Source organism: Schistocerca cancellata, chromosome 4, assembly GCF_023864275.1.
Source record: "Schistocerca cancellata isolate TAMUIC-IGC-003103 chromosome 4, iqSchCanc2.1, whole genome shotgun sequence".
Lineage (NCBI taxonomy): Eukaryota > Metazoa > Arthropoda > Insecta > Orthoptera > Acrididae > Schistocerca > Schistocerca cancellata.
In genome coordinates, this window is record NC_064629.1 from 232,994,416 (window position 1) to 233,006,379 (window position 11,964).

The 11,964-nt window shown below is 44.3% G+C and overlaps 1 protein-coding gene across 1 annotated transcript in view; it reads left to right on the forward strand.

Annotated features, from left to right (window-relative positions):
- The window catches only part of LOC126184036 (uncharacterized), a 106,067-nt gene extending 94,368 nt beyond the window's left edge, over positions 1 to 11,699 (forward strand). Inside the window, exons 6-8 of the mRNA XM_049926393.1 lie at positions 2,320 to 2,505; positions 5,086 to 5,218; positions 10,640 to 11,699. Coding sequence (XP_049782350.1) covers positions 2,320 to 2,505; positions 5,086 to 5,218; positions 10,640 to 10,764 — 444 coding nt within the window. The 3' untranslated portion in view covers positions 10,765 to 11,699. The remainder of the gene's footprint in view (positions 1 to 2,319; positions 2,506 to 5,085; positions 5,219 to 10,639) is intronic.
- Positions 11,700 to 11,964: the final 265 nt, after the last annotated feature.

Sequence of the window (11,964 nt, forward strand, 5' to 3'; positions counted from 1 at the left end):
TGTTCAAAAGTCATAATATACAGGGTGTTACAAAAAGGTACGGCCTAACTTTCAGGAAACATTCCTCACACACAAAGAAAGAAAATATGTTATGTGGACATGTGTCCGGAAACGCTTACTTTCCATGTTAGAGCTCATTTTATTACTTCTCTTCAAATCACATTAATCATCGAGTGGAAACACACAGCAACAGAACGTACCAGCGTCACTTCAAACACTTTGTTACAGGAAATGTTCATAATGTCCTCCGTTAGCGAGTATACATGCATCCACCCTCCGTCGCATGGACTCCCTGATGCGCTGATGCAGCCCTGGAGAATGGCGTATTGTATCACAGCCGTCCACAATACCAGCATGAAGAGTCTCTACATTTGGTACCGGGGTTGCGTAGACAAGAGCTTTCAAATGCCCCCATAAATGAAAGTCAAGAGGGTTGAGGTCAGGAGAACGTGGAGGCCATGGAATAGGTCCGCCTCTACCAATCCATCGGTCACCGAATCTGTTGTTGAGAAGCGTACGAACACTTCGACTGACATGTGCAGGAGCTCCATCGTGCATGAACCACATGTTGTGTCGTACTTGTAAAGGCACGTGTTCTAGCAGCACAGGTAGAGTATCCCGTATGAAATCATGCCAGTGAATCGAGGAAGTACATACTGACGAAACTAAAATGAGCTCTAACATGGAAATTGAGCGTTTCCGGACACATGTCCACATAACATATCTTCTTTACGTGTGTGTGAGGAATGTTTCCTGAAAGTTTGGCCGTACCTTTTTGTAACGCCCTGTATATATATAATCAGTTCATGACATCCAGTCTTACAAATTTACTGTCTGTGATGGACACACGTCCAGATCATCCGCTCTCAAAACTCTATCTCACTCCCCACATCCACCACTGCTGGCAGCTCAATTCCAATTGTGCAACGCTATGCACTGTTAACAGCCAACTGCCGAACACTACAATAGCTCTCCATCAGGTCGTTCAGTATGCCCGCCGCCACCACCATTCATCATATGTACTCTGCTCTGACTCACTCAGTGCTCTTCAGAGCCTTGGAGCTCCCTCTCCGGTCCATCCCTTGATTCAACGGATACAGCAGTCCCTCAATTCTTTCGCTGATAACGGTGGTTCTGTCAGCTTTCTGTGGGTTCCCGGACATGTGGGAGTGCCTGGGAATGAGGCTGCGGATGCTGCAGCCAAGGCTGCAGTCCTCCTGCCTCGGCCAGCCTCCCATTGTGTCCCGTCATCCGACGTTCGTGGGGATGTCTGTAAGAGGCTTGTGTCGTTGTGGTGGGATGCTTGGTCATCCCTCCAAGGAAACAAGCTCCGGGCAGTAAAACCGCTACCAACTGCTTGGACAACATGCTCCCGACCATCTCGGCGCGAGGAGGTCCTTCTGACCAGGTTGCGGATTGGGCATTGCCGGTTTAGCCACCGCTACCTGCTCTCCGGTGACCCAGCCCCGCAGTGCCCTTGTGGTCAGGCATTAACAGTGCGCCATGTTTTATTGTCGTGTCCCCGTTTTAGTCAATTTCGTGTTGTCCTGTCCCTGCCATCTACTTTACCGGATGTTTTAGCTGATGACGCTCGAGCAGCTGCTCGTATTCTGCGTTTTATAACTTTAACTGGCTTGTCCAAAGACATTTAATCTTTTTACTTATTTTGTCTGCATCTTTGTCGGGTCCTTCTGGTGTCCCCTCCATCCCCTTGAGTTTTACCAGATTCCATGTGCTCTAACAACAGTGACTGGGCGCTAATGACCTCAGCAGTTGAGCGCCCTTAAACCCAACCAAAAAAAAAAAAATACAATAGCAAATTCCAACAATGCTCCAGACTGCACACAGCACAGCCAGTGATTTTCATACAGAGCGCTACGTGGCGTTACCAATATAAAAACCTAAACAGCCTACTTACAAGGCTAATACCTTCATGTGCTTGTAGAGCTGATGTTGAGATGTCTCATTGTACCAACGCCGTTGGGATTACAGTTGCTGGCTGTTTGGGCTCGTGAAATGCTATAACGTACAGTAGAGAGAACTGAAATTTCTGTGCTTCTTACTTCCAACGCCAGCGATCCTTATAACTTGAACAGGGGACATTCGTTGCAGAGAACATGGAAATGTTATAAATTTCATAAAATTTTCAAAAAGCGTGTAGGTTCTTTTTGTTAGGTGCCAATAACCACTTTCAACAAATAGGACCATGGCTTGTTTTGACTTTCTGGTGTTCTGTGGTTGTTCAGTATCAACTGGATTCCGTTATGTCTGCAGAGTAGCGGAAAAATCCTGTGCTGTAAAGGTAACGGGCTGTTTCAGGGTGGGCAGTACTCGCTGCTCGTGCTGGTGCCCAACGCGAAGGGCGGCCTGGCCAGCATGCTGTCCGACCTGTCAGTGTTCTCCCTGGCAGAGGTGGTGGAGCGGCTGGCTGCCCGAGACGTCGAGGTGGTGCTGCCAGCCTTCAGCATCCAGACCGTCACCAAGCCACAGCGAGCCCTCTCCAGGGTAGGTCCACAACCCATCTCTCCTCTTTTTATACGGCACTGGAGTCAATGTACAGAGAGAAACTGAAACAGTAAATCCAGAACCTATGCCATTAGACTAAAATAAGAAAAGCTTGGCCCTCTCATTGTTTACAGTAGAAAAATTAATGTGATGTAGTGTAGCGCACGTCGCGTAGGTTGTACTGTAATCCACAAGTGTTTCTGAGAAAGGTCTGTCGTCTATTCACTACATACACACATCAAAAAACTTTTGCTCCTGAAGATAGACGTTGACTGTGGATATTGTATCACAGACACAGTCACTTTCACTGTTCAGAGATGTCACTAAACCCGTCCAAAGATGTAAGCAAACATGCATGAGCAGCGCCTATTAGACGGATGGGGTCCGACAGCCGATCACTTAGTCATTCCACCAGGAAGGAGGTGCACCGCCCGTGTTGTCTGCAGTTCAACCATGCCTAGAGGGTCAATACCGCGGTTAGATCACGTCCGCATAGTTATTTTGTGCCAGAAAGGGCTCTCAGCAAGGGAAGTGTTCAGGCGTCTCGGAGTGAATCAAAGCGGTGTTGCTGAGACATGGAGGAGATACAGATCGACAGGAACTGTCGATGACATACCTCAGTCATGCCGCCCAAGGGCTACTACTGCAGTGGATGACTGCTGCCTACGGATTATGGCTCGGAGGAACAACGCCAACCATGTTGAATAATGCTTTTCGTGCAGCCACAAAACGTCGTGCTACGACTCAAACTGTGCGCAGTAGGCTGCATGATGCGAAACTTCACACCCGTCGTCCATGGCGAGATCCATCTTTGCAACCACGAGACTCTGCAGCATTTTACTGATGAGTCCAACAAAAAGTCGAATGGACCGCTCAGGATTGGCATCACGTTCTCTTCACCGATGAGTGTCACATATGCCTTCAACCAGACAATCGTCGGAGATGTTTTTGGAGGCAAATCGGTCAGGCTGAACGCCTTACACACAGTGTCCACAGAGTGCAGCAAGGTGGAGGTTCGCTGTTGTTTTGGAGTTATATTATGTCGAGTCTCCGTACGCAGCTGGTGGTCATGGAAGGCGTTGTAACGGCTGTACGATACGTGAATGCCATCCTCCGACCAACAGTGCAACCATATTGGCAGCATATTGGCGGGGCATTCGTCTTCATGGACGACAATTCGCGCCCACATCGTGTACATCTTGTGAATTACTTCCTTCAATCCGGCCGGAGTGGCCGTGCGGTTCTAGGCGCTGTAGTCTGGAGCCGAGCGACCGCTTCGGTCGCAGGTTCGAATCCTGCCTCGGGCATGGATGTGTGTGATGTCCTTAGGTTAGTTAGGTTTAATTAGTTCTAAGTTCTAGGTGACTGATGACCTCAGAAGTTAAGTCGCATAGTGCTCAGAGCCATTTGAAACATTTTGAACTTCCTTCAGGAAAACGACATCGCTCGACTAGAGTGGCCAGCATGTTCTCCAGACATGAACCCTATCGAACATGACTGAGACAGATTGAAAAGTGCTGTTTATGGACAACGAATACAGGCATGCATCAGTGCACGAGGACGTACTACTGTGTAATAGAGGTACTGGTGTGTACAGCAATCTGGAATACCACCTCTGAAGGTCTCGCTATATGGTGGTACAAAATGCAATGTGTGGTTTTACTAAACAATAAAAAGGCCGGAAATGATGTTTATGTTCATCTCTATTCCAATTTTCTGTACAGGTTCCGGAACTCTCGGAACTGAGGTGATGCAAACCTTTTTTTGATGTGTGTATATGATGTACTACTTTCCTTTCTCCCATCTTCCTTACATTCCTGTATTTCAGTTGTTTCTTTTCTTTGTTTCTTTTTTTCTCTGTTTCTGTTTGTTTCTTTTTTCTCTCTGTTTCTTTTTTTCCCTTTGTTTCTGTTTGTTTCTTTTTTCTCTGTTTCTTTTTTTTCCCTTTGTTTTTCTTTTTTCTCTTTGTTTTTGTTCCTTTTTTTCTCTATGTTTTTGTTTTTTTTTTCTTTGTTTTTGTTTCTTTTTTTCTCTTTGTTTTTGTTTCTTTTTTCTCTCTATCTCTGCTCTGCCTTCTCTCTATCTCTGCTTTGCTCTTCTCTCTATCTCTGCTTTGCTCTTCTCTCTATCTCTGCTTTGCTCTTCTCTCTATCTCTGCTTTGCTCTTCTCTCTATCTCTGCTTTGCTCTTCTCTCTATCTCTGCTTTGCTCTTCTCTCTATCTCTGCTCTGCTCTTCTCTCTATCTCTGCTCTGCTCTTCTCTCTATCTCTGCTCTGCTCTTCTCTCTATCTCTGCTCTGCTCTTCTCTCTATCTTTGCTCTGCTCTTCTCTCTGTCTGCTCTGCTCTGTCTGCTCTTCTCTCTGTCTCTGCTCTGCTCTGCTCTTCTCTCTGTCTCTGTCTCTCTGTCTCTCTCTCTCTCTCTCTCTCTCTCTCTCTCTCTCTCTCTCTCTCTCTTTCTTTCTTTTTCTCTTTCTCTGTCTCTCTCTCTCTCTTCCTTTTTCTCTTTCCCTCTCTACGAGTATATACTGATGGAGCAATATAACGGCAGTAGCTGTCATGTGGTATTACTTTGCTACAGCTTGGTGTTACGCATCTGTTCAGCCGTGAGAGGGCCGACTTGAGCGGCATCTCCCAGGAGGCTGAGCTGTTCGTGGAGGATCTGGCACAGGTCACTAACATCGACGTGGCAGAGAGCAACAGCCAGTCCACAGGTAAGTGGCTGCTGGCTGCTAACATCACTGCGTTTTGTTATGACTTAGTGTGACTCTGTACAGAGTGGAAAAATCTATTCAGTGTGTTCAGTCACAAGATGTTAGGGTTATATACCGTCCAGTAAAGGGCAGGATCCGTCCGGATAAACGTGCACGCTAAAGTATTTATTACGATTCGGGGAGGTAGGCCGGACCCATATTGAAATCGTTCTGCGGATTAACGAGGAGGGTCCCTGTACCGGTCAGCCTGGACGTGGTTTTTGCGGATGGTTCCTACATCCGGCTAGATAAACACTGGGCTAGTATCCAGGTCAAGCCTCAGTTACACGATTCGAAAACATTTAAAACAATTTTCGCATACTCTTACATCAAGAACAGTACACGCAAACCGTTCCGATACACACATTCCTTCCGGGAGGTAACGAGCATCCATCCATTTAACCAAGTGCGAAACCGGTTAATAACCACGCCGACTCTGCGCACATTTGGGACAAGGGCACACGAAAAAGAACAAAGATACTCCATTAAAATCTTAGAATGATCAATACTGGTTCTTAATTACATCCAGGTTTGCTAAAGATAAAATTTCAAATGTGTAGCGGCCATGAATGCTGCACTGGGTGGTTGTAATTAATGTGCAGCTAATCACAGAGGTCCATTGTGGGCTGTAATTATCGTATGACAATGAAACTTGGTAGATATTCCAATGCGTCGATGCGGAACCGATTTACACACAAAAAAATGTTCAAATTTTGGCCACCAAGGGTGAATCTGGCGCTGTGAATGCAATAAAGACGTATAGAAATATTTCTATATGTGATGGATTAGGAATTGGACGTGGGCATAAAAGATCAAACAAGTGAGGAAACAATAACTCTGATTTTATAATTAAACGCTGCTTATATAGCTTGTTCGATTTGTGCACCGGAGGCGTCGAATAGATTCTGTACAGCGCCCAATTTGCACCTCGTGGCAAAAATTGGAAATAATTTTTTGACAGCGTAAATTAGCTCCGCCTTAAAGCATTGATATATCTACAAAGTTTCGCTGCCATGCGATAATTGTAACCCACGCTGTACATCCTTGAGTAGCTGCATATTCATTACAACCACCCGTTATCATCGTATAATAACGTTAGTGATGAATGGGGATGGAGTGAAACGAATAATAGGGAGAATTGAAGTATTGATATTGCTAGAATTTTTGAAACTGCATCCCTTGTCAAATTTGGTATGTGCTGACAGTTCAAGTAAATAAATTATTGTTGCAGTCTTGACATACGACCTTGTCCCAAGGATATTTATGTCTTAAAGCTTCTGCTCCTATGTTATTCAATTAACTTGTGTTGAACAATTCCTACAACGAGTTCAGTGCTTTTCACGTAATCAAACACGTTTCCATATCAAAACTAAACATAGAAATAGCTTAGATTTCCTATTCTGCGCATTCGCTATGTTAAGACACACAAATCTCTCATTGGCATAGTTCGTCTAGTCGACACGTTGATTTTTTTTTTAATGGAGTACTGAGTTAGTTCAGGATGATACGGGAATGGGTCGTGACGTTGTAGCGTGCATACACCCCAGCACACTTACAGCGTATGCCTGAAATTCCCGCGCTGCCATTCGGAACATTTTTCTTTGGTTTCCCTAAATCTAATTGTACTGTGAATGTATGTTTAATTGTTTTGTATGGTACCATCATTGTGTCTGAGACTAATAGTTAAATCTAGATACTAATAAAATTGAGGACATTCATGGTTCCTAGCAAATAATGGTTGACAAGTAGTGAAGGATTTGCTACTTTTTCTCCCAATAGCTATGAATTCATGTGGTCTGTACAGTCTTCATGCTACCATCGGAGATGGATCTTTCTTAGTTACTAATCAATAAAGTCTTGTACATCGGGTTACCTTTTTACAAAAAGCCTTTTTCCGACAAGAAAATTCCTAATTGTGCGTTTCAAGAAGTGATCCTCGCACCCCTTTCCAACCATCCAGAGAAGTTTCCCCGAAGCATTTAAAATGCTCGACTGTTGTCTTCAACATGGCAGCTTATTCAAACGTGTAGCAACTAGAAGGAATACAGTATTGTCACTATTTACAAATTCATAAGTTCCCGTTCCGAGGAACGCCTATCAAATCGGTAATTATCCAATATGGCTATGACAGGTTTTTCTGGCAGTACATGACACTCCAACTAAGTAGAACTTAAGTTCACATGCATTGAAGTCCACAACAATAACGTAGGGTTCGCATTAAAACCTGTCTCGAAGGGAAAGAAAAAGAAAAAAAACTGACAGGAATGAAACTGAGAAGACAGGCGGCAGTAAAGAAAATGACGTAAATGCCAACCTCAGCCTCTAACTCGCTGTCAGCAGCTCGTGGTCTAGTAGCTAGCATTGCTGCATCTAGATCACGGGGTCCTGGGTTCGATTCCCGGCCGGGTTGGGATTTTCTCTGCCTGCGGACTGGGTGTTTTGTAATGTCCTCATTATTTCATCATAATTTGCGGCAGTGGCTAGATTGAACTGTGACAAAATTGGACTGTGTAACAATTGGGACTTTGTACGGGCGCTGATGATCGCCAGTTGAGCGCCCCACAAACCAATCACCATCATCTAAATCGCGTTACACGTACACAGAAAGGAGGAGAGTTGAACGAATGTTCGCGCTTGCTCAACCATAGCTGGTCTTTTACTTCCACCAGCCTAGGATTTTTCTAGGTGATTGTCCATAATCGGTTTAACGAATAGATGGTTCCCAGTTTCCTTTTCCATCAACGGAATTTTTTCAGAATGCTGGAGGCAGGCAACTACAGGAGAAACGAGACGACTGGACAGGAACGTGTAATAAAAAAAATCACAAAGAAGCAGTGTGAATACAATTTTTTCCAAGATACAAATTGAACGAAACCCATCACTTGGACTCTGGGTAAAGTGCCTTAGTAAAACGCAGTGACAGAGACGTAAATTTATTATGTATTAAGTCCTCAGCCCATCATAGAATACAATAAAAAATCGGACTGTCTTTTTAGGCCACGAAGAAAACGTTAACTGAATTAATTATATTAACATCGGTAGGTTACTGAACTTTGGTTTACTTAACTTAAATTGCATAATCATTAGTCATACTGCTTTTTGAAGGAAATCAGTAAATAAATAAATAAATAAATACATCCTACAGTTGTTTTCTGTTTACCCATTATTACTTCGAATTCATTATGTGGCAGCATTACACTACTAAAATTTCCTTGCATTTACGTGTGTGCGTACTGACATAAACTGAAGTACCCAAAAGATGGTCCGATGTCAGAATAACTTCATACGCTTACACAAATGTGGGGGTACATAAATGGTTAAAGTTGGAATTCTCTGCGACAGCTAGAACAGTCAAGAGAGTGCATTAGTGTTAATAGTGTTCAGTGTTCTTGCCAGGTTTTGTAGCGTACATCAGGGACGCGAACAGCGTCAGATGCCAACTGATAGCTGTGTAAGACACGGAGATGCCACGTATTCGCGAGACAGTGGTATCGACACCAGATAGTTTAGAAAGAGCCACATTTTGGGTCTCCATTCAGACGGATGATAGAATCGTGCAGTCGCCCTATGGACTGTATGGGGAAGAAAGTGCAGCATACGCGTCAGGGTTCCGGTCGGCATCGTCTGACAACCACAGAGGAGGACCGTCGGAGACGTGCAACATCCGAACTAGGGAATTACCTTCACATGCGTAGACTGCCGTTAACACCATCCAACACAGACGTCTTCTTGTGGAGTGGTGCAGTCACTGGGAAGCACCTACTGCTGATGAATGACAATGCACTTTGTTTAGCAATGGATAGCGTTTCTGCGCTTCCCCGGATGACCGTCAACGCCGAGTGTGGTGGTGACTTGGGGAAATGGCCTGTTCTTGCAATGGGAGAGAGACGGTGTTGTTGTTCCCAACGTCATGGTGTGGGGAGGCATCGGGTAGGTATGAATGTCACGGCTGGTAGATGTTTAGGTAACTGTGACTGCACAACGGTTCCTCACGTTACCTCACATGTGACACTATCGTCGAACCATTTTTCAACAACACGACGCTCTCACATTCATGAAACGTGTCCCTATGAACCTTCTGCGTGATCGTATGGTACTCTTGTCGCCAACAAGTTCTCCGAGATCTGTCCCCGATGGAACATCGGTAAGACCAGTTCGGATGCAAACTCTGTCCCAATGCCAGTGTTCAGGATATCAAAGACCAGTTAAACCAGTTGTGACGTAGCTTGCCGACGAGCTACGACGGCTTTCACACCCTTCCCAACCGAATAACTGCTTGCATCCCGGCCAGAGTGGGTGCAGCGTCGTACTGATGACTGGGCGCATACAGTAAAGTTCTTCGTAAATTTTACTCAATTCTGTAATCACTGCTGTAACATCAGATACCCTCTCAAACACGAAGATCGGTTTTGTTTCACCCCCTCCTTCCACCCCCCTCCCCCATCTGGATGCTTCACTTGGGTGTTATGCAGTGTGTATGTGATAATTATAAAGTCAATGAAAAGTTTCAGAAAATCGGTACAGATAAATAGCGCCGGCTTCTAGGCGCTTCAGTCCGGAACCGCGAGACTGCTACGGTCGCAGGTTCGAATCCTGCCTCGGGCATGGATGTGTGTGATGTCCTTAGGTTAGTTAGGTTTAAGTAGTTCTAAGTTCTAGGGAACTGATAACCTCAGATGTTAAGTCCCATAGCGCTCAGAGCCACTTGAACCATTTTTTGATAAATAGCAAATAACAAAGTAATGAAAGGGACTCAGTTTAATAATATCTATAAGTGTTCTGTGTGTCCGCGCCATACATCTACTCGGTAGTCAGATTCTTCCCATACCCGACTCAGCCTATCAGGAGTGACGGCAAGAACAGCTGCTGGGACGCGGTGTCGCAAGCCTTCGACGTTCTGTGGTAGAGGTGAAACATAAACGCTATTCTTGATCTAACATGAAAAGAAAGAAATCACAAAGCGTTTCCTTTGACGACCATACTGATCACTAGGTAGCTCCAGGTCGGTGACCACAACGCGACCCATCCAGTGAAGTGCCAGTGTGTCATTAAGATAATGTACACAATTTTGGAAATACAGATGAGCGCCAACTCGTTAAAATGTGAAATACCTGCTATCACTTAAAAGCTGAGGTACGAAATTTTTTTCAGCAGCTACAGACGGTGCCGCCCCTGCCAGCTGTTGTCCAAACTTGTCGCCACCGCGTTCAAAAAAAATTCATGAGTTTTGACTTACTGTACAATTTGTTGCATTATGTTTCACCATTTCTCTATACCTGTTCTCTAAAACTTTTTCATGGACTGAAATAGTTGTGAATTAACACGATGACCAACTTCAACTTGGTGTGTGTGAAGAGGGCTCAGACTGTATTTTGTTCGCAGGTGGTACTCAGAAGATGCAGCGTTTAGTGATCGACCGACCATTCGCGTTCTTCGTGCGGGAGAACAAGCAAGACTTGCTGCTGGTAGCTGGAAAGCTGGAGGATCCGCTGCAGCCGACCTACTGACTCTGCAACTTCGTTTTCTTAATTTATTCCTAATTTATTATCCCTCGGAAGAGACACTGTTACAACAAGCGTATATCTGTCTCTTGTTCTTACTGACTCTGCTGCGAACTGCTTTATCACGGAATATGCTAGAAAGATCTAACAACCTAGCGTCGTAATTTATACAGATTACTATCGGATGATAACCATACGTCAATTGCAGCACGAAGTCCAGAAGTGACAGCGATTATAGTTACAACTTAACAAGTTGGTTACTATACGAAACTTCATTTTGCTTGCTTTAATTATTTTTAAGTGCATTTGGAGGAAGCAGGCTCCATGTCTTGATAGTTTTATTCTGAAGACGATACGTTACATGAATAAGATGGCGGAAGGACGATGACGTACGTTCTACTACTAACATGGGTTTTATTGCCCGAAAAGTCTCAAACGGCCTTGGTGTTAATGAATTAAGTTGCTCAAGGTGACTTAATTCATGATACTGCTTCATAGTCTGTAAACTGTGCCTTCCTACTAACATAAGTACATGTGCCTGTAGTACTGTGGCAATTCTGAAGGGGAACATGTTGCTTTGCTTGCAAATTTCTCGTACGAACAATTACTATTTTCTGCCGAGCACAGTGTCTACACAGTACGAATTCTTTGCATTGTATCAGCATCCGGCTTTTTGCGTCTCGCTCATAGGTTCTGACGCCTTCTTCGATTTGTGTGTTATCGTTCTTTTAAGGTGCCACATGGTTCTTGTCTTAGAAGCGGTTTTCAATGCAAAAAGTATGTACTTGCCTGGTGATTTGAGGTTGTGTGTCTACAAATGAAAAGGAAAAAATTGTCTACTGTGCCCGTTCTAATTGTCTATTGGTGTAATGTGCTGTAATGTAATTTACTTAATTTTTCACTATTCAGACATACAGCAGTTTTCCTCCAGACTGATATTTCATGAGTTGTATCTGATGATACTCCAAATAAAAGAGTGCAATCTACATGCCGTGTTTTCATTGTCACTGTCACACCAGTTACAGGTTACTTTCGTGCCTGCTGCAAGGGATTGCATCGCTTTATGGTAAAAAAGGTCAGTACACAATTTAATTCAAAAACTTGTCCACTTCCTGAGTACATACAGTCGAGTGCTTCGAGGAACAGTTACCCGCTCCAGCTCTTTCCAACGTTTTCCGTGTAGCATTAACATTGTAAGACTCTGGT